This window comes from Anas acuta, chromosome 30 (assembly GCF_963932015.1).
Source record: "Anas acuta chromosome 30, bAnaAcu1.1, whole genome shotgun sequence".
In the NCBI taxonomy this organism is placed as follows: domain Eukaryota; kingdom Metazoa; phylum Chordata; class Aves; order Anseriformes; family Anatidae; genus Anas; species Anas acuta.
This window is the reverse complement of record NC_089008.1, coordinates 212,361-234,314: the sequence shown is the minus strand read 5'-3', so window position 1 is coordinate 234,314 and position 21,954 is coordinate 212,361. Positions and strand designations below refer to the sequence as shown.

General features: G+C 66.2%; 2 protein-coding genes across 16 annotated transcripts; both read left to right on the top strand.

Annotated features, from left to right (window-relative positions):
* Positions 1 to 1,530: 1,530 nt before the first annotated feature.
* ZNF628 (zinc finger protein 628) lies at positions 1,531 to 7,221 on the top strand. 15 transcript variants are annotated; one of them, XM_068663749.1, is made up of 4 exons: positions 1,531 to 1,706; positions 3,102 to 5,352; positions 5,539 to 5,580; positions 5,623 to 7,221. In XM_068663749.1, exons 1-4 carry the CDS (start codon positions 1,546 to 1,548, stop codon positions 6,505 to 6,507), a joined length of 3,339 nt encoding a protein of 1,112 aa, XP_068519850.1. In that variant the 5' UTR covers positions 1,531 to 1,545; the 3' UTR covers positions 6,508 to 7,221. The 15 variants fall into 15 exon arrangements, with proteins under 15 accessions (XP_068519850.1, XP_068519854.1, XP_068519844.1 ...); XM_068663753.1 differs by having other exon boundaries at positions 5,539 to 5,661; positions 5,785 to 7,221; XM_068663743.1 differs by having other exon boundaries at positions 3,102 to 5,475.
* A 1,762-nt stretch (positions 7,222 to 8,983) lies between these two features.
* Positions 8,984 to 21,384, top strand: LOC137846076 (soluble scavenger receptor cysteine-rich domain-containing protein SSC5D-like). Its single transcript, XM_068663696.1, has 16 exons — positions 8,984 to 9,023; positions 9,751 to 9,804; positions 10,686 to 10,712; positions 11,460 to 11,774; positions 12,047 to 12,121; positions 12,210 to 12,287; positions 12,423 to 12,737; positions 13,048 to 13,215; positions 13,625 to 13,939; positions 14,244 to 17,198; positions 17,532 to 18,734; positions 18,891 to 19,160; positions 19,891 to 19,920; positions 20,364 to 20,675; positions 20,763 to 21,082; positions 21,179 to 21,384. The coding sequence occupies exons 1-16, from the start codon at positions 8,999 to 9,001 to the stop codon at positions 21,185 to 21,187; spliced, it is 6,471 nt and encodes a 2,156-aa protein (XP_068519797.1). The 5' UTR covers positions 8,984 to 8,998; the 3' UTR covers positions 21,188 to 21,384.
* The last annotated feature ends 570 nt before the right edge of the window (positions 21,385 to 21,954 follow it).

Genomic DNA, 21,954 nt, shown 5'->3' with positions numbered 1-21,954 from the left:
TGCAAAATCATCACTGGGTGACTTGTCCAGACCTGCTCTAGTTCCACAGTTAACCCTTTAGCACCTGTTTCTTACTCCAACATGCATGCACACACATGCAAACGTTCACACGAGCGTGCACACACACACTTGCACACACTGAGAGGGGGAGTTAAGAGACTCTTAGTAGATGGGATGCTGATTAATAAATACCTAGATTGTTGTAGTGAACTAGTAGATTTTGCTGCTAACTACTGTGCAAATTAACCTAAGCAAGAAGTTTTGGGGCCCCTCACAAAGGACAGCTCCTGATAAAGATGCAGAGCCTGCCTCAAGAACCAGCTGAAACCACTCCTGTAGTTTGGACCAAGGCCAAGGACTTCAAAGCGCAAGCGCAAGGGGAAAAGGGGAAAATTTCAGATATGGGGAAGGAAGAGCCTGACTTCATCGCAAGAGACCACCAGAGATGATTGCCAGAGCAGTACGCAGGCGCAGATAGCAGGACCTCATGTAGATCAGCTCTCGGAACTAATTATAAGACGGGCATTATGAATATGCATAAGTGCATTATGAAAATTAATGCACATGTAAAGTTACACCGTGTATAGCTAGGGCACACATTGTTTGGAGTGAGCCTAACTTTGAGGAATTATGCCTCAAAGTCCCGGTGCCAGAATAAAGGCATAGCCGCTTTACAATTTGCTTTACCATGAGCTGTGGCGTGTGGGGGCTCCCTTGTGCCCTGAGGGTCCTGGGGGGGGGGGGGGTGCAGAGGGGCTGGGGACAGAGTGCTGGGGCACTGGGAGCATTGGGGAAGCACTGGGGACACTGGGAGCTCTGGGAGCACTGGGTGAAGAACTGGGGGTACTGGGGAGCACTGGGGGGGGGGGACTGGGAGGGCATTGGGAGGGACTGTGAGCTCTGTGGGGCTCTGGGGGCACTGAGGAGCACTGGGGAAGCACTGTGAGGGCACTGGGAGCACTGGGGGTTCTGGGAGGACACTGGGGGAGCACTGGGAGGGCACTGGGAGCACTGGGGGAGCACTGCGGGCACTGGGGGCACTAGGGGAGGGTGCTGGGAGCACTGGGGGCATTGAGAACTGGGGGAACACTGGGGGTACTGGGAGGCACTGGTGGGTCTGGGAGGACCCTGGGAGCACTGGGGGGCACTGGGAGCACTGGGAACATTGGGGGAGCACTGAGGGCACTGGAGGAGAGCACTGGGAGCATTGAGAAGAACTGGGAGAGCACTGGGAGGCACTGGGAGCACTGTGGGGGGCTGGGAAAGCACTGGGAAGGCACTAGGAGCACTGGGAGGGCACTGGGAGAACTGGGGGAGCACTGGGGGTACTGGGAGGTACTGAGAGGTCTGGGGGGAAACTGGGAGCACTGGGAGTACTGGGAGGACTGGGGGAGCTCCCCGGCCCGGCAGTGACGTCACGCCGCCTCCCCGGTAGGCACAGGGCGGTCACGTGCCCGCCCCCCTCCCTATCCCCCCCGCCGGCGCCAAGATGGCGGCGAGGCGGACTACATTTCCCAGGCGGCCCCGCGCGGGGGCCCGCGGCCAATGGGGCCGCGCGGCGGGGCCGGGGGCGGGGCCGTGCGCGGGGGCGCCGCCGTTGCCGTGCGCGCCGCCGGGGGCGGGCGGGCGTCGGGGCCGCCGAGAGGCCGGAGCGGGCCCTGCCCGCGCGGGACGGGGCCGGGGAGCCGCGGGCCCCCCCCGCCCAGGTGAGCGGCGGCGCGGGGCGGGGCGGGGCCGGGCAGGGCCGGGCCGCGGCGGTGACGGCGGCGCCTGCGCCGGGCGCCGGAGGGGGCGGGGCCTTAAAGGGCGCGCGGCCGCCGGGGTCTCCTGCCCGCAGGCGGAGGGGCGGGCGGGGGGCGGAGCGGTGGCCACGCCCCCTCCGCCCCGCGGGGCCACGCCCACCGCCCGGGAGGCCACGCCCAGCAGCTGTCTGGCCACGCCCACCACAGGCTGGGCACGCCCACTGCCATTGGCCCGGCCGCGTCCTTCATCTGCATAACCACGCCCACCGCCTGCATGGCCACGCCCACCACGGGTCCGGCCACGCCCCCTGCCTGTGTCCCTTGGGCTGCCCCCCCCCGGCCAGGCCCTGTCCCCGGCCCCATCCCCATCCCCCTCCCCCCTTCCCATCCCTGTCCTGTCCCTATCCCCATCCTGTCCCCATCCTGTCCCCATCCCCATCTCCCTCCCCATCCCCGTCGTGGTCCCTGCAGCCAGCCCTGCTCCCCAGCACTGTCCCCATCCCCGTCCCCACCCCATCCCCATCCCTGCAGCCAGCCCCGCTCCCTGTCCCCATCCCCATCCCCATCCTGTCCCCATCCCCCTTCCCATCCCTATCTCCCTCCCCATCCCCCTCGCCATCCCGCTACCCATCCATGTCCCCCTCTTCATCTCCATCCCAATTCCTGTCCTGTCCCCATTCCCATCCCTATCCCCATCTCCGTCCCTTTCCCTGTCCCCGTCCCCATCCCCATCCCCATCCCCGTCCTGTCCCCCTCCCCATCCCTATCCCCCTTCCCATCCCCAACCCCTCCCCATCCCCCTCCCCATCCCCATCCCCATCCCCATCCCCGTCCTGTCCCTATCCCATCCCTGTCCCCATCCCTGTCCCCATCCTCATCTCCCTCCCCATCCCCATCCCAGTCCCTGCAGCCAGCCCCACTCCCTGTCCCTGTCCCCATCCCTGTCCTGTCCTGTCCTGTCCGCATCCCCATCCCCATCCCCATCCCCGTCCCGGTCCCCGTCCCCGTCCCCATCCCCATCCTGTCCCTATCCCCATCCATGTCGCCCTCTTCATCTCCATCCCCATTCCTGTCCTGTCCCCATTCCCATCCCTATCCCCATTCCCATCCCCGTCCCTTTCGCTGTCCCCCTCCCTGTTCCCATCCCCATCCCCGTCCTGTCCCTATCCTCATCCCCATCCCCATCCCAATCCCCATCCCCATCCCCATCCCCATCCCCCTTCCCATCCCCATCCCCATCCCCATCCCTGCAGCCAGCCCCACTCCCAGTCCCCAACCCCATCCCAATCCCCAGGGTCTGTCCCCACCATCCCCGTTCCAGCCGGGTGCAGCACCCCCATCCCCACCCTATCTCCGCAGGGCAGCCGCCATGGTGGGCGCGCAGCAGCCGGAGCTGGCAGCGGGCCGGGCAGCGTCGGGCAGCGGGGAGCACCCCTACGAGTGCCTGGAGTGCGGCAAGGTCTTCAAGTGGTCGTCGCGCCTCATCCACCACCAGCGCACCCACACGGGCGAGCGGCCCTACAAGTGCTCCGAGTGCCCCAAGGCCTTCAAGGGCTCCTCGGCGCTGCTCTACCACCAGCGCAGCCACACGGGCGAGCGGCCCTACAAGTGCTCCGAGTGCGGCAAGGCCTTCAAGCGCTCCTCGCTGCTGCAGATCCACCAGAGCGTGCACACAGGGCTGCGCGCCTTCAAGTGCGCGCTCTGCGGCATGGCCTTCAAGTGGTCCTCGCACTACCAGTACCACCTGCGGCAGCACACGGGCGAGCGGCCCTACAAGTGCAGTGCCTGCCCCAAGGCCTTCAAGAACTCCTCCAGCCTCCGCCGGCACCGCCACATCCACACGGGCGAGCGGCCCTATGTCTGCGCCGCTTGCGGCAAGGCCTTCACCCAGTCCACCAACCTGCGCCAGCACCAGCGCACCCACACGGGCGAGCGGCCCTACGCCTGCGCCCACTGCGGCAAGACCTTCACCCACTCCTCCAACCTCCTCCTGCACCAGCGCACCCACGCCGCCGCCAGGCCCCACAAGTGCCCGGCCTGCCCCAAGGCCTTCGTCTCGGACGCCTGCCTGCAGAAGCACCTGCAGAGCCACACCGTGCCGCCCCCGCCGCAGCCCCCGCCGCTGCTGCTGGAGGCGGTGGAGGCGGTGGGGATGCTCTGGAAGTGCGGCGAGTGCCAGCTCGCCTTCGCCACCCAGGAGCTGCTGCTGGGCCACCAGCGCGGCCACCTCCGGCCGGACACGCCGGGGGAGACGGCAGCAACGCCAGCAGCCCACCGCTGCCCCACCTGCGGCAAGACCTTCAAGAACGGCTCGGGGCTGGCACGGCACCGGCACAGCCACGCCGCCGAGCGGCCCTACAAGTGCTCGCTGTGCCACAAGAGCTTTGGGCAGCTGGCCGGGCTGCTGGGCCACCAGCGGGGCCACTCCGCCGAGCAGCACCCGCCACCGGCGCAGCCGGAGGCCCCGCGGCCCCAACCGGTGCCGAGCGCGGCGGCCCCGGCCCCGGCCGAGCGCCCCTACCAGTGCACCGAGTGCGGCAAAGCCTTCAAGGGCTCCTCGGGGCTGCGCTACCACATGCGGGACCACACGGGCGAGCGGCCCTACAAGTGCTCCGAGTGCGGCAAGGCCTTCAAGCGCTCCTCGCTGCTCGCCATCCACCAGCGGGTGCACACGGGGCTGCGCGCCTTCAAGTGTGCCGAGTGCGGGCTGACCTTCAAGTGGTCCTCGCACTACCAGTACCACCTGCGGCTGCACACGGGCGAGCGGCCCTACGCCTGCCCCGACTGCCCCAAGGCCTTCAAGAACACCTCGTGCCTCCGCCGGCACCGGCAGCTGCACACGGGCGAGCGGCCCCACGCCTGCCCGGTGTGCGGCAAGGCCTTCGCGCAGACCTCCAACCTGCGCCAGCACCAGCGCACCCACACGGGCGAGCGGCCCTACGCCTGCGCCCACTGCGGCAAGACCTTCACCCACTCCTCCAACCTCCAGCTCCACCAGCGCACCCACTCCAGCGCCCGCCCCCACCAGTGCCCGCTCTGTCCCAAGGCCTTCGTCATGGCCTCCTACCTCCAGCGCCACCTCCGCACCCACGCCGCCGGCCCCAAGGGACCCCCCCGCGCCGCCCCCCGCGACGGCCCCGTCCTGCAGGCCACCCTCAGCCTGGAGGTGGCGGCCCCCGACGCCCAGACCTTCCTGCTGGTGCAGACGGCGCAGGGCCTGCAGCTCATCCCCAGCCCCCCGCCGCCCCCGCAGAAGCTCATCCTGCTCCCCGCTGCTCCACGGCCGCCCCCCGAGCCCACCCCACGCCGGGGGGAGCCTCCGGGCCCCGGGCAGAGCCTCCTGCTGGTGCCCGGCACGGGGACGGCCCTGCCCGGGCTGCGGCTGCAGGCGGTGGCCAGCACCACGCAGGGACCAAGTCCCGGTGTCCTTCTCCTGCAGGGCCTCCCTGAGCAGCCCCCACGCCAGGCAGGTGCCCCCCAGGGACAGGCAGCAGCAGAGGGGGCGAGCGTCCAGCTGGGAGCCCTGCCACAGCCCTCGGATGTCACCAGCGTCCAGATGCAGGCTGCTGAGGTGGCCAACGTCCAGCTGCAGGCCACCGAGGTGGCCAACGTGACCAATGTCCAGCTCCAGGCCCTGCCACAACCCTCGGAGGTGGCCAACATCCAGCTCCAAGCCCTGCCGCAGCCCTCTAAGGTCACCAACATCCAGCTTCAAGCCGCTGAGGTGGCCAACGTGCACCTCCAAGCCTTGTCACAACCCTCGGAGGTCACCAACATCCAGCTGCAGGCCACCGAGGTGGCCAACGTCCACCTCCAAGCCTTGTCGCAGCCCTCGGAGGTGGCCAACGTCCAGCTCCAGGCGTTGCCGCAGCCCTCAAAGGTCACCAACATCCAGCTGCAGGCCACCGAGGTGGCCGATGTCCAGCTGCAGCCCCCGGACGTCACCAGCATCGAGCTGCAGGCCGCCGAGGTGACCGATGTCCAGCTCCAAACCCTGCCACAACCCCCAGGGGTCACTGACATCGAGCTGCAGGCCGCCGAGGTGGCCAACGTCCAGCTCCAAGCCTTGTCACAGCCATCTGAGGTGGCCAACGTCCATCTCCAAGCCACCGAGGTGCCCGACATCCAGCTGCAGACTTCGGACGTGACCAGTGTCCAACTGGAGACCGCCGAGGTGCCCGGCATCCACCTCCAAGCCACCGAGGTGCCCAACCTCCACCTCCAAGCCACCCAAGTCCCGAGCGTCCAGCTCCAGACCCTCCCGCAGCCCCCGGATGCCCCCAGCGTCCACCTGCAGCCCGTAGAGGTGCCCGACCTCCAGCTCCAAGCCCTGGAGGTGCCCGACCTCCACCTGCAGGCCGTGGAGGTGCCCCCGCTCCACCTGCAGCCCCCGGCGGGGGCTCCCCCAGCCCCGCAGCCCCCCGGGGTGCCGCTGCCGGGGGGCTCTCCAGCCCCAGAGGTGCTGCTGGTGCAGGGGGGGGCAGCGCCGGCCGTGGGGCTGGGGGTGCTGCAGACGGCGGAGGGGCTGCGGAGCATCTTGGTGCTGCGGGGGGCGGGCGCACAGCCCTCGGCCGGGACCCCTGCGGGACCCCCAAAAGTCCTGGTCCTCAGCGGGGAGCCGCGGCGGGGGGAGAGGGGGGCAGCGGGTGGCGAGGGGGGGGCGCAGGCCATGGTGCAGCTGCTGCCCGGCCCCCCGGCCCCTCAGCTGCCGGTGGTGCAGGGGGTGCAGGCGCTGCCAGGGGCGCAGCTGGTGCACACCTTCTGAGGGGGGGGCGAGCGGCACGGACTCCATGGCCACCATGGCCACCCTGCTGCCACCGGGGTGGCCACGCGGACCCCCCAGTGCCACTATAGCCCCCCCAGGGCCACCATGGTCCCCCCAGGGCCACGGCAGCCCCCACCTCACGGCCACCTCACAGTCACCCCATGGCTAATGTGGGCACCCAAGGGATCCTGCTGGCCACCCACAGCCACCCAGTGGTCCCAGTGGCCACCCAGTGGCCCCTGCTGGCCACCTAAGGACCCCAGTGGCCACCCACAGCCACTCAGCGGCCGCAGTGGCTACTCAGGGGCCTCTGCTGGCCACCCAAGGGCCACCCAAGACCCCCTCCTGGCCACCCACAGCCACCCAGTGGTCCCAGTGGCCACCCTAGGGCCCCTGCTGGCCACCTAGTGGCCCCTGGTGGCCACCAAAAAACCCCAGTGGCCACCCACAGCCACCCAGTGGCCCCTGCTGGCCACCCAAAGACCCCAGTGGCCACCCAGTGGCCCGAGTGGCCACTCAGGGGCCTCTACTGGCCACCCACAGCCACCCAGTGGCCACCCAGTGCCCCCAGTGGCCACCCCTCGCGGTGCTGCAGCAGGACGAGGTGGGAGGTTGGGGGGGCCCTATAAGCACGGGGTTGCGGGAGCCGGGGGGGCAGCGCCGCGGTGGCACCGGCTCCGCCCGGACCCGCCCAATAAACGGACCCTGTTGGCGCGCGCCGCCTCCTTCCTTCCCGCGCGGGGAAAGGGGCGGGGCCGGGCGGCGCGGGGGGCAGGGCCTCTCTGGTGATGGTTGCTAGGGGCGGGGCGTTGCCATGGGGACTGTTGCCGGGGCGGGGCTGCCCCCAGTGGTGGTTGCTAGGGGCGGGGCGTCGCCGTGGCGACCGTTGCTAGGGGGCGGGGCCGGGCGGTTCCACCGGCCGGGCTGGGCGGGGGGGAGCGGCTCAGACCATGGCGCGCTGGGAGGGGGGGCCTCGTCCCCCCAGTACAGCCCCACAGCTCCCAGTACGGCCCAGTTGGGCCCCAGCACGGCCCTGCCGAGCCCAGGGTCGGCCTTACTGCCCCACAGTGCGGCCCCGCACACGGGTACTCTGTGCCTGCTCCTCTCCCAGTATGGACCAGTGCCCCCAGTATGGCCCCTCTGTCCCCATCCTCCCCGCCCAGTGCTTCCCAGTATGACCCTACCGAGCTCGGGGGACCCCCCCACAAGCCCCCAGTGTAGCCCCAGTAGCCCCCTTAGCATAGCCCTTGGTGTCCCCGCTGTGCCCCAGTATGGCCCCAGTATGCCCAGTATGGCCCCAGTATGCCCAGTATGGCCATACAGCCCACCAGTGTGGCCCCAGTGTCCCCCCTTTATGTGGCCCAGTCACACTAAGGCCCCGCTGTACCCCAGTATGGCCCCTCTGCCCCCCTCCCCAGCATATTCCTGCTGCCCCCCACATTATGCCACCGATATCCCACCCACTACTGCCCCAGTCTTCCCAGTATGACCCAGTGACGCCCAGTATAGCCCCTGTGGCCCCTACACCCTAATGCCCCCCCCCCAGTGCGGTCCCACTCTCCCCCAGTATGGCTCCAGAGATGCCCAGTATGTCGCCTGTGATCCCCCTTGTATGACCTCACTGACCCCCAATGTGCCCCCACTGTCCCCCACTGACCCTGCTGACCCCCAGCATAACCCCACTGACCCTAGTGTGCCCCCACTGACCCTGCTGACCCCCAGCATAACCCCACTGACCCCAGTGTGCCCCCCCTGACCCCACTGACCATGCTGACCCCCAGCATGACCCCACTGCCCCCAGTGTGCCCCCACTGACCCCACTGACTCCCAGTGTGCCCCCACTGACCCCACTCACCCCCAGCCTGACCCTGCTGACCCCCAGTGTGTCCCCTATGACCCCACTGACCCCCAGCATGACCCCAGTGCCCCCAGTGGGCCCCCACTGACCCCCACAGACCCTGCTGACCCCCAGCATGACCCTACTGCCCCCAGCGTGCCCCCACTGACTCTGCTGACCCCCAACATGACTCCACTGGCCCCCAGTGTGCCCCCACTGACCCCACTGACTCCCAGTGTGACCCCACTGCCCCCCAGTGTGCTCACACGTGGCCCTGTGCCCCCCAGCCACGTGTGCGCCTCCATCCCCCCCCTCCTGCCACGTGGGTGCGTGAGCGCCTGCACGTGCCGGGCCCCCCCCAGCGTTAACCCCAGCCCCCCCGGGACCCCCCCTTCCCCATTCCTTGGCCTGCAAGGGGGGAGCAGCACCTGGGCGTTCCCTCCCAGGGGGGTCCCTAAGTTGTGTCACCCCCCCCCCCGGCCCCTCTCATCCCAGCCAAGGGGGGCCGGGTGCGGCCTTGGACGGACACACAGCCTCACGGACGGACGGACTGAGTCATCCTTGGCCCGGCCGCGCGGCCCCGTCCCCGTCCTCCTCCTCCTCCTCCTCCTGCTGCTGCTCCTCCATCCCGCCCTCCCTGCGCCGGCACCCGCCATGGCCCCGACCCTGCTGCTGCTGGGTGAGCGCCTGGCACCGCGCTGCACTGCACTGCATGGGCACTGCATGGGCACTGCACGGCTATGGCATGGGTGTGGGGGCTGGGAGGGGGGGCTGAGCATGGGCACTGCATGGTAACTGCAAGGCCACTGCATGGGCACTGCAAGGCCACTGCATGGGCATTGTGCTGGGCACTGCATGGGCACTGCACCGAGCAGTGCATGGACAGTGCATGGGCGCAGCAGTGCCTGTGATGTGGCTCCAGCGCTGGGCACTGCGCTGACACTGAGGGTTCGGGCACTGCACGGGCACTGCAGTGCACATGGCATGAAGCCAGCGCTGGGCACTGCACTGGCACTGAGGGGTTGGGCACGGCACAGATCCAGCAGGGCACACTGCACTGGCACTGCATGGGCACTGCATGGGCACTGTGCTGGGCACAGCGTGGCAGGGCTTGGACACTGCAGGGGGCGAGCACTGTGTGGGTGCAGCAGTGGGTACAGCGTGGGGCAGCGGAGCAGTGCACTGCACACTGCACAGCCTGGGCACAGGCACTGCATGGCTAAGGGGTGAGGACAACGAGGGGCTGGGCACTGCACGGGCACTGCACGGGCACTGCATGGGCACTGGGAGGCTGAGCACATTGCTGGGCACTGCACGGGCACTGCACAGAGAGCACCCAGGCACTGCATGGTGCTGGGCACTGCATGGTGCTGGGCACCCCACTGAGCACCACGCAGGCACTGCAGGGAGCCGGACACTGCGCTGGACACTGCACAGGCACCGCATGGGAACTGAGCATGGTGTGGGCACTGCAACGGGCACTGGAAAGGGAAGGGCACTGCCCCGGGCGCCGCATGGGGGCCGGGCACTGCAGGAACACTGCAGAGAGGCTGGGTGGCTCGGGGCACAGCAGGGGACCGGGCACTGCATGGGGCATTGCAGCAGCACCATGGGGGGTGCCAGGCAATGCAGTAGGCACTGCTCCCAGTTAGAGCCCTGCAGTGGGGGAGGAATGGGGCACTGGGAAGGGCACTGGGAATTGCAGTGGGTACTGGAGGCTGTGCTGGGCACTGGGCGGTGGGTACTGGGAAGGCTGTGGGGCGCCGTGCAGGGCACTGGATGTTCTGGGCTGTGGTGGGCATGGGGTGCTGGGAACTGGGCACGTGGGGCACTGGGCACTGGGTGTTGGGCACTGGGAAGGGCACTGGGCACTGGTCTGTGGTTGCTGGGCACTGGGAAGGACAATGGAAAAGGCACTGGGCACTGGGAAAGGGCATGGTCATGGGGCACTGATCATGGGTCTGGGAATGGGGTGGTGGGAATGGCAGTGTTCACGGGGCACTGGGAATGTCACTTGGGGCACTGGGAATGGGGCACTGGGAATGGGGCGCTGGTTGCTGGTTTGGGGGCATGGGGCATGGAGGCATGGGAACGGCAATGGGAAGGCCACTGGGAATGGCACTGGGAGTGGGACGGTGGGAACTGGGCACTGGGAATGGGGCAGTGGGAGTGGGACACTGGTTACTGGTCTGAGGGCACGGGGCACTGGGAATGGGACTGTGAAATGGTGCTGGGCACTGGGAAGCCCCCTACAGGCTCCAAGCTGCTCGTGGCCCCCTGTGGGGGCTAGGAGGGGCTCAGCCAGCTGCGGCCCCCCCTCACCCTCCTCTCTCGGCTCCAGTGGGGCTGCTGGTCCCCCGCAGTGCAGGTACTGGGGCAGGGCTGGGCTGGGGGGGTACCTGCACCAGTGCATCCCAGTCACTGCCAGCCTGAGGGAGCCTGCAGTGGGTCCCCAGGTGTGCAGGGCTCCCAGTGCATCCCAGTGACTCCCAGTGGGTCCTGGTGTGTGGGAACCCAGTAGGTCCCAGAGCATGCAGGGGTCCCACTGGGTCATAGCAGGTCCCAGTAGGTCCCAGTGGGTCCCAGCAGGTCCAGGTCTGTGCAAATGGTCCCAGCAAATTCCAGTGGGTCCCAGCAGGTCCCACAGCATGCACAGGTCCCACTGGGTCATACCAGTTCCCAGTAGGTCCCAGTGGGTTTGAGTAGGTTCCAGTGGGTCCCAGTGTGTCCTGGTGTGTGGAAAGGTTCCCAGCAGGTGCCAGTAGATCCCACCGGGTCCCAGTAGGTCTCAGTAAGTCTGGGAGTCCCCAGCATCTCCCAGAGCACACAGGGTGCCAGTGGGTCCCAGTAGGTCCCAGTGGGTTTTGGTGTGTGTAAAGAGTCCCAGCAGGTCCCAGAAGGTTCCAGAGCACACAAGGGTCCCAGCACATCCCAGTAGGTCCCAGAGCATACTGGGGTCCCAGTAGGTCCCAGCAAGTCCTGGAGCACGCCATGGTCCCAGTAGGTCCCAGAGCCTCCCAGCATGTCCCAGTACATGCAGGGGTCCCAGCAGGTCCCGGGGGGTTCCCGGTGGGTGCTGGCAGCCCCACTGCATGATGTCTGCTCCCCTCCCCAGACCCATTCCCGGTGCGCCTGGCCGGGGGTCCCGGGCAGTGCGCAGGGCGCGTGGAGGTGCTGCACACTGGGCGCTGGGGCACCGTCTGCGATGACGACTGGGGGCTGCCGGACGCGGCCGTGGTCTGCCGGGAGCTGGGCTGCGGCACCGCGCTGGCCGCCCCCACGGGCGCCTGGTTCGGGGAAGGGTCCGGCCCCATCTGGCTGAACGGGCTGCGGTGCCGCGGCGGTGAGGGGCGCCTGGCCCAGTGCCGGCACCGGGGCTGGCGCAGCCACGTCTGCACCCACGAGGAGGACGCCAGCGCCGTGTGCTCAGGTGGGCTGCGACCCCGGCACTGGGGGGGAGGAAAGGCAGAAATGGTAAAAGCTCAAAGGTTGGAAAAGAGCTGGGAGGTTATCAAGTCCAGCCGTTAGCCTAGCACTGCCAAGTCGAGCACCAAACCAGGTCCCCAGGCACATCTGTGTGTCTTTTGGATACCTCCTGTGACTCAGCCACTTCACTGGCTGTTGACCAATGTCCCCAGGTCTTTTTCTGCCAGGCTCTTTCCCAGCTAAACGGGACCCCCGCCCCACTGCCTTTCCCCACAGCTCACCCCTTCCTCTCCCTGGGCACCATGGAGCCCCCTCCGCCCTCCACCACAACCACCAGCACCCCAGCACCTGGTGAGTGGTATCCCCAGGGACACCCATGTCCCCAGCCACACGGGGAGGGGACGCTGTGCACCCCACAGTGACACCGACTGTCTTGCAGGTGACATGACACCGCGGCCGGCTGGGGGTCCCAGACGCTGCATGGGGCACATGGAGGACACCAGCGTGGCATGCACAGGTACAGCATTGGTGTGCTTTGTACCCACACCCAGGAGCTGCTGCCCACAGCCCTGCCTGTCCCTGTGCACCCTGCTGGTGGGTGGCACTTGAATTGTTCTCCCTGCACTGTTGCTGACTCCGGTCTCTTCCCCAGGGACCCCCACGCTGCGGCTGGTGGGGGCCGAGGGTCACTGCGCGGGGCGCGTGGAGGTGCTGCATGCTGGCCAGTGGGGCTCCGTCTGCGATGATGGCTGGGGGCTTGAGGACGCGGCCGTGGTCTGCCAGGAGCTGGGCTGCGGCGCTGCGCTGGCTGCGCCCCGTGGGGCGTTTTTCGGCGAGGGCACTGGCCCCATCTGGCTGGACAACGTGCGGTGCCAGGGGAACGAGTCAACCTTGCTGCAGTGCCCGGCCGCCCCGTGGGGCATCACGGACTGCCAGCACCGGGAGGACGCGGCCGTCGTCTGTGCAGGTACCTGCTCCGTGTGCCAGGCGTGTGCGGTGCCCTGGCTGCTGGGGATAGTGCTCATGCTGTGTGCACACGCCCCGGTGTGCTCCTGGCCTGCATGCAGTGCATGCAGTGCTGTGGAGACACACAGAGGCTGTGCAGTGGGCACCCACGCGGTCCTGGTGCAGCGCATGGGCAGGGGGCTGCCATGGCTAAATTGCAGATTTGGTGATTGAGCAGTGCAGTGCTGCAGGGCACAGTGCATGGACAGGCAAGGTGTGGCACGTATGCTCAGTGCACTGCAGGGCTCACACTGCTTTCCTGCATCGCCCAGATGAGCTGACCGCCGTGGACCCCATGGAGCCCAGTCCCCACCAGCTGCCAACCAGCCCAGCTCGGGTGCCCCCCTCTGCCGTGCCACACGAGACCACCCAGCCCCACACCCCCAGCTCTCCCCAGCCTGCCCCGAGCAGCCAGACCGTGGCTGGGATGGGGCGCAGGGGTAGGAGGAGAAGGGATGGAGCGGGGATGGGGTTGGGATTAAGTGGGGTTGGGGCATGGTTGGAGATTGGAAAGGAAGAAGGGTGGAAAGGGCTGGGATAGAGCAGGGAAGGAGACGGGGATGGAGGGGGGATGGAGCAGGGAAGGAACAGGAATGGGGCACGGAAAGAGCTGGGATGGAGCTGGGATAGAAAGATGGAGAGGGGATGAAGTTGAGATTGAGGGGGATGGAGCAGGGATAGATCTGGGATCACTTGGCGTGGACATGGACGGAGAGGGGCAGGAACTGGTGTTGGAGAAGGGAAGGAGCACGGGGAAGGAGTCAGGATGCTGTAATGAAGGAACGAGGACGGAGACCCCATCCCCAGACACTGGTGGCCAGCAGTGGTGTGACGCCAGCTCTTTTTCAGCTCCAGCCCAGCTCCGTCTGGCCGGGGGCCCCGGGCGCTGCGCGGGGCGCGTGGAGGTGCTGCACGCTGGGCGCTGGGGCACCGTCTGCGATGACAGCTGGGGGCTGCCGGACGCGGCCGTGGTCTGCCGGGAGCTGGGCTGTGGGGTGGCGCATGAAGCCCCCCGCAGCGCCCACTTCGGCCCCGGCACCGGCCCTGTCTGGCTGGATGAGGTGAACTGCGAGGGGACGGAGCCCACGCTGCGGCGCTGCCCAGCTGAGCCCTGGGGCAGGCACAACTGCAACCACCACGAGGATGCCGCTGTCATCTGCGCAGGTGGGATGGCCCCAGGACGGGGCAGACACCCTGATCCCTGCTCCGTGTCGTGGCTGGGGGCTGGAGCAGGTCTTGGGGGGGCACAGAGCCCTCCCCGTGCACCCCCCTGCCTGCTGGGGTCCCTCCATGTGTCCTCAAGTCCCTGTCCCCAAGGGATGCCCTAGCCTCTGGCCCTCGGTGCCCCTGGGGGTGGGCAGAGTTCCCAAGCAGGGAACATCACCCTGGGGGCACTGAGGGAATAGGGGGGTCCACATGCACAGGATGGGGCTGGGACAAGGACTGAGCCCCCCCTTCACTCTTGCAGGGCCAGAGGACCTGCCATCACCCACGGGGACCTCCCAGTGGCCTCCAGGACTGGATCAAGTTGGCACCATCCCCAGCACTACCCGACGCCCCTTGGGACGGGAGCCATCCAGCACCATCCCCAGCATCACCCAGCGCCCCACGGGACGGGATCGAGTCAGCACCACCCCAGCCAAAGCAGGGCGGGATCCCATTCGTATCATCAGGATCACCCGACTCAAAGCAGAGCAGGATCCCGCTGGCGTCATCCAAAGCACAAAGCCCAAGGCAGGACCTGGTGCGGCTGGTACCACCAGGTCCAAGGTGGGACGGGAGCCTGGTGGTCCCACCAGGTCCAAAGCAGGATGGGATGCAGCTGGCACCAACAGGTCCAAGGCAGGACGGGATCCAGTTGGCATCACCAAGCCCAAAGCAGGACAAGATCTAGCTGCTACCAACAGGTCCAAGGTAGGACGGGATCCAGTTGCCATCACCAAGCCCAAAGCAGGACAGAATCCAGCTGGCACCAACAGGTCTAAGGCAGGAAGGGATCCAGTTGCCATCACCAAGCCCAAAGCAGGATGGGATCCAGCTGGCACCAACAGATCCAAGGCAGGACGGGATCCAGTTGCCATCAACAAGGTGAAAGCAGGACAGAATCTATCTGTCACCAACAGATCCAAGACAGGACGGGATCCAGTTGGCATCACCAAGCCCAAAGCAGGACAGAATCCAGCTGGCACCAACAGGTCTAAAGCAGGTCGGGATCCAGTTGCCATCACCAAGCCCAAAGCAGGATGGGATGCAGCTAGCACCAACAAGTCCAGGGCAGGACAGGATCTAGTTGGCATCACCAAGCCCAAAGCAGGACTGAATACAGCTGGCACCAACAGATCCAGGGCAGGACAGGATCCAGTTGGCACCACCAAAGCCAAAGCAGGACAGGATCTATCTGGCACCAACACGTCCAAGGCAGGACGGGATCCAGTTGGCATCACCAAGCACAAAGCAGGACAAGATCTACCTGCTACCAACAGATCCAAGGCAGGACAGGATCCAGTTGGCACCACTAAAGCCAAAGCGGGACAGGATCTATCTGGCACCAACAGGTCCAAGGCAGGACGGGATCAGATTGGTACCATCCATGTCACCCACCCCAAAGCAGAACAGGATCCGCTCAGCACTGTGCAGATCACCCAGCCCAAAGCTGAGCGGGTTGTGGTGGGGGCCAAACAGACCACCATGAGCCCAACACGTTGGGTTTCGGTGGGGACCACGCAAGGCATCAAGCCCAAAGCAGGTTGGGATCTGGTTGGTGCCACCAGGAGCACCCAGACGCTGGTAGGACGGGATCCTGTTAGTGCCACCCAAACCGATGGGTGGCACCCACGGCCCAAAGCAGGGCAAGACTCAGCCCCCACCGTGGTGCTCCCAGTAGGTGCTACCACGTGGAGGAACCACCACGTGGGAGGACCAGGTCCAGAGGGGACCATAAGGAGCACTCATCCTGCAGCAGTGCTGGATCTGGGTGGTACCATGGGGAGCGCATATCCCACAGCAGAACTGGGTCCTGAAGGTCACATCGGGGTCACACATCGCCCAACAAGACTGGATCCAGAAGGCAGCACACGGAGTGCACGTCCTGAAGCAGAACTGGGCCTGGATGATACTGTATGGAGCACACGTCCCACAGCAGAACTAGGGCCAGGTGGTACCACCTGGGATCCACGTCCTTCAGCAAGATCAGGTCCTGAAGGCCCCATGAGGAGCACACGTCCTATGGGTGCAGAACTGGGTGCAGAAGGTACCATGAGAACACGTCCTGTGTCAGAACTAAATCTGAACAGTACCCAGAGGGGTTCTTCAGCAGAACCAGATCCTAGAGGCAGCACACATCCTTCAGCAGAACCAGGGCCAGAAAGTACCATGTGGAGCACACATCCTTCAGCAGAACCAGGGCCAGAAAGTACCATGTGGAGCACACATCCAACAGAAGAACCGGGTCCAGAAGATACCACGAGGATCACACATCCCACAGCAGAACCAGGTCCAGGAGGTAACACGTGGAGCACAAATCCCACAGTAGAACCAGGTCCAGAAGGTACCATGAGGATCACACATCCCACAGCAAGACCGGGTCCAGGAGGTACCACGTGGAGCACAAATCCCACAGTAGAACTAGGTCTAGAAGATACCATGATGAGCACCCATCCTACAGCAGAACCAGATACAGATGGTGCCATGTGGCACATGCATCCAACAGCAGAACCAGGTCCAGAAGATACCATGACAAACACACATCCCACAGCAGAACCAGGTCCAGGAGCTACCATGAGGAGCACGCATCCCACAGCAGGACTGGATCCTGAAGACAACACACAGAGCACAAGTCCTGCAGCAGAATTGGGCCTGTTTGATATCATATGGGGCACACATCCCACAGCAGAACCAGGTCCGGGAGGTACCACATTGGGTGTTGAACTGGATACAGAAAGTACCATGAGGAGCACACATCCTGCAGCAGAACTGGGTCCAGAAAGTACCATGAGGAGCACACATCTTCCAGAAGAACTGGGTCCAGAAGGTACCACATGGAGCACACATCCTCCAGAAGAACCAGGTCTACATGGCACCTCGCAGAGTGCACATTCTTCGGCAGAACTGGGCTTGGCTGATACCTTACAAAGTGCCCATCCCACAGCAGTTGTTCCCACGTGGAGCACACACCCTTCAACAGAACCAAATCCAGACAGGACCATGAGGAGCTCTCATCCTGCAACAGCATCAGGTCTAGATGGTACTACGTGGGGGACCAATTCTTCAGATGATTTTGATCTCAATGGAACCACGAGGAGCACACATCCTTCAGCAGAAGCAGGTCTAGAAGGCACCATGGAGAGTACACATCCCAAATCAGAACCAGGCCCAGAAGGTACCGTTTGGAGCACACATCCCACAACAAGCCCAGATCCAGAAGGTAACATGGGGAGCATTGTGGATGGGTGAACTGTTGTTGAGAAGGGGAGGGAGGGCAGGTGAACAGAAGAGCAATGGGTGCATAGGGGTGAGGAGGAGAGGGATGGGATGGGATGGGATGGGATGGGATGGGATGGGATGGGAGGGATGGGATGGGATGGGATGGGATGGGATGGGATGGGATGGGATGGGATGGGATGGGATGGGATGGGCTGCTGTTGGGTGGAAGGATTTGAGAGGGAGGGGCAGAAGAAGAGGAGATGACAAAGAAAAGGGGGCAGGAGGGGAAGGACAGGGGGTAGTCTCATGGACTCTGTGTCCCTTCCCCATACAGGTGCTGGCGCAGGCTTGGGCCTCACTGGGGTCTCTGTGCCCCCCACCACATCTCCATCACCCCCCTCATTTCTGCCCCCCACCCTGTGGCCAGCCAGCCCCCCTGCCCTTGCAGTCCAACTGGGTCCTGGCTCCCAGCGCCCCACAGAGCCCCCCAGCACCCAGGAGCCACCAGCACCCAGCCAGTACCCAGAGGAGACCCCCAGCACCCACGGACCCCTAGAACCCACCCAGAGCTCCCCAGGGAACCCCAGCACCCAGGGACTCCCAGCACCCACCCAGAGGCCCGAGGGGACCCCCAACACCCAGGGACCCCCAGCACACACCCAACATGCTGTGGAGACACCCCCTGCCTGGATGGAGCTTGTGCTCCACCAGCACCCCCCTGCAGAGACCCCCAGCTCCTGGATGCCCCCAGTCCCCTTTACCCAGACCCCACCAAGGACCCACAGCCCCCAGAGCCCCCCAGCACTCACCGTGCTCCCCCCAGGTGCCACCAGCCCTTACACGCTTGCTGCCCCCTCAGAGCATCCCATGGAGTCCCCCATCTCCCAGAGCCTCCCAGCATCCCCTCAGCACCCCGTGAAGTTGCTTGGCACCCCAACCAACCCAGCACCCCTCCAGAACCTCACTGACACCCACAGCTCCAAGAGCCCCTCAGCACCCCTCCAGTATCCAACAGAGCCCCCCAGCACCTGGACCCCCCCAGCACGCACCCAGCACCCCACAGGGACTTTTGACACCCACACCCACCCAGCACTCCCCCAGCAATCCCCAGAGCCTCCCAGCACCCAGGGCCCACCAGCACCCCGACAGCATTCTGTGGAGACCTTCAGCACCCAGGGACCCCCAGCACCCCCCCAGCACACCAAAAAGTTGCTCATCACCCAGAGGACCCCCCCATACTCCCAGCACCCTGTGGAGACCCTTGGCACCCAGCAACCCCCAATCCCTCCCCAGCATCCTGTGGAGACCCTTGGCACCCAAAGACCCCCAATCCCTCCCCAGCACCCTATGGGGACTTTTGGCACCCAGGGACCCCCATTACTCCCCCAGCACCCTATGGAGACCCTTGGCACCCAAGGACCCCCAGAACCCCCCCAGCACCCTATGGAGACCCTTGGCACCCAGACCCTTCCAGTACCCACAGAGCTCCTCCACATCCCCCCCGACAGCCCCATGCTGCCTGGGCCCCCATGTGCAGGTAGGTCTATGGGATGGGATGGGGGGGGGCAGCAGTTCTTGCCTGGGACCCCTGAGATGGGCTTGGGAGGGCTCCCAGTGCTGGGGGGTTGTTGAGGGGCTTGGGACTGGGGGGGGCACAATGACACACACTGTGTCTCTGCTTCTCTCCCCACAGGTCCAGCTCCAGCAGCAGTGCCAACACCCCCCTCAGTGGGGGGCCAGGGGGGTCCCTGCATGGCCCCCCTGCTGCGGGTGCTGCTGTGGGAGGTGCGGGGGCTGCGGGGGCAGCTGCGGGCCCTGGCCCGTGCCCAGCGGCGGGGGGCTCAGCGCCTGGAGGCTGTTGCCCGCCGCCTGGGCCGGCTGTCTGCCCTCGGCCAGCACCTCCTGGGGGGTCCCCCCCAGCTCTATGGGGCCATGGGCACCCGGGGGGGTCTTTGTAGGGGCTGCAAGTGAAATAAAGCCGGGCTGGTTCCCCAAATCCTCTCGAGCATTGTTTTTTTTTTTGGGGGGGGGGGAGGGTATGGGGGCTGCACCCACTGTGGTCCTGGGGAGGGGGTGTTGGGCACCCCCCAGCCTGCTGGGTCTGCCCCCCTGTGCAGGTTTGGGGTGCCCACAGCAGTCGTGGAGCTGTTGGGATGCTGCCCCCCCTGTGTCCTGCTGCCCTTTCCTTCACCTATCTCCCCCCGCAGCCCCCCAGGGAGGCCGGGGCCAAGGCTCCTGAGGCTGGCAATCCCTTTTGTGCCCTCCTTGCCACATTTTTGGGGTTCCCCACCTCCAGCCCCCATCTGGGGCCCTCCCAGCTTGCCCTCCCCTGGCGCCTGCCTGGCTGCTGCCCCATTCCCCTTCCTCCCCTTGGCTTTCACTTCCTCCCCCCAGCCTCCGCCCCACCTCCCACCCCCAGGACTTTAGTTAAAAGGGTGGCCTTGGGGTGGAGGGACCCTAGGCTGGCAAAATGGGGGGGCTGCACGGACTGGGGCTGTGCCTGGGTGAGGTACTGGGGGGTGGGGGGCACATAGTGGGGTACAGAGCTAGGGGGTATGTGGGGGGTGGGTGTAGAGCTGAGGGCACAAGGGGGTGTCAGTTGGGGAGGGTCCTTGGGAGGGGGGGTTAATGGAATGGGTGCTGGTGCCTTTGTCCCGTTTATCCCATTACAACTCTTCCCTCTCACCCTCCAGCTCTGTGCTGCGGCGCCGTAATTGGATCTGGTACGTGGGTGCTGCTGGGTGTCACTGGGAGGGGGGTGTCCCCTGGGTGCCACTTGTGTGCCCTGGGGTCAGCAGCTGCTGGATGTGGCAGGCGCTGGGGCAGGGGCAATAAGGGGGAGGGCTTGGACTGAGCAGACTGGGGCTCTTCTGGGCAAAGTGTGGCCATACTGGGCAGACTGGGGTCATGCTGGTGCTGTGCTAGGCAGACTGGGGTGATGCTGGGGCTGAGCTGGTGCTGTACTGGGCAGACTGGGGCTCTCTGGGCAAAGTGTGGCCGTACTGGGCAGACTGGGGTCATGCTGGTGCTGTGCTGGGCAGACTGGGGCTCTTGTGGGCAGGCTATGCCGGGGTTGTACAATGGCCGTTCTGGACAGCTGGGGACTGCACTGGGGATACTGGGACCCCTTTCCCTATGCACCCCTGTTGTGCTCTTCCCCCCACAGTGCCCGTCCGGCTCGTGGGTGGCCGGTCCCGGTGCCACGGGCGTGTGGAGCTGCTGCAGGACGGCGCCTGGGGCTCCATCTGCGCCTCAGGCTGGGACCGGGCGGCCTCCCGCGTGCTCTGCCGGGAGCTGGGCTGCGGCCGCCCCCGCCTCATCCCCGCGCCCTGCAGCCCCCCGGCGGCTGATGGGCCCCCGGTGGCCCTGCAGCGGGTGCAGTGCTCGGGGCAGGAGCCGGCCCTGGCGCACTGCGTCCTGCAGCCACGGGACGCCCTGTCCTGCCCCTCAGACCGGCTGGCTGCCGTCGACTGTGAGGGTGAGCGTGTGGAAGGCTGCAGGGCACTTGTCCTGGAGTGGGGAGGGTCTGGCTGGGCCTGGCCTGACCCCAAATCTTGTCCTGCAGAGCCATTTGGGCTGAGGCTGTCCGGGGGCCCTGGGCGGTGTGCGGGGCGGCTGGAGGTGCAGCGCAATGGGAGCTGGGGCACGGTGTGCGACGACGGCTGGAGCGCGGCGAACGCGGCGGTGGTGTGCCAGGAGCTGGGCTGCAGGGAGGTGCCGGCAGAGCTCCTTGGGGACCGGCCACACTTTGGGCCCGGCACCGGGCGCATCTGGCTGGATGACGTGCGGTGCCGGGGCCAGGAGGGGACCCTGCAGGATTGTGCCCACCGAGCCTGGGGGTACCACGACTGCACCCATGACGAGGATGTCGGCGTGGTCTGCCAGGTGCGGGACCGTCCCTGCTGCCTCGTGCGAGGCTCGGTGTGGCCACAGGGCCCTGCGGGGCAGGATGTGGCCATGCTCAGCCTTTTCTCCTCACAGGACCCCTGAGCACCGCGGCTCTGCCCATGGCCATCCCTGCTGCCATCATGTCCTGCAAAGCCTCCAGTGGGGGGACCCCAAACCCAAACAGGACCCTGCTCACGGCTGTCTTTGCCCCGACAAAGCCCACCGGTGGGCGTGGGAGCTCCTGCTGCAGCCCCTGATGCCCCTTGCCCTGTTATTAAAGGCAGAGCAGCCATAACACCAAAACAGGGCTGTGGGCTCTTGTGCTGTGTGCTGCGTGGGGGTCCGGCGCGGGGAAGGGGTCCTGGCCACCCCAGGTGCGGCACCGTGCCCAGCCTGGCCCCCTGCCCAGGCCCTCCCCCGCGGCCCCCTGACCCTGTTATGAAACATCTCGTTAGCGCTAATCCCGCCAGCCACCTGTCTGCTCCCGGCACCCAGCCCAGCCGGGGGATGGGACCGGCTGCCCGCCAGCAGCTCTCAGGCGTGGGGCCAGGGCCAGGCCTTGCCCTGCTGGGGGGGGAGTGGGCAGGGGGAAAAAATAATGGGGGCAGGGGGGCTGGATGTGGTGCAATAGGGACGGGGAGGGGCAGGGTGTGGGGCAATGGCAGGCAACTGGGGGCAAAGAGGCAAGGAGTGGGGTCATGGAACCAGGGGGGCAAAGGGGCAGGGAGTGGGGTAATGGGAACTGAGGGGGTAGAGGGGAAGGGAATTGGGTAATGGGGGCCACAGGGGGCACAGGGGCTGGGCACGACGCAGTGAGGAGCAGATGGGCTGGGATTGGGAGATTGCAGTGTAGCGGGGGAGAAGAGGGG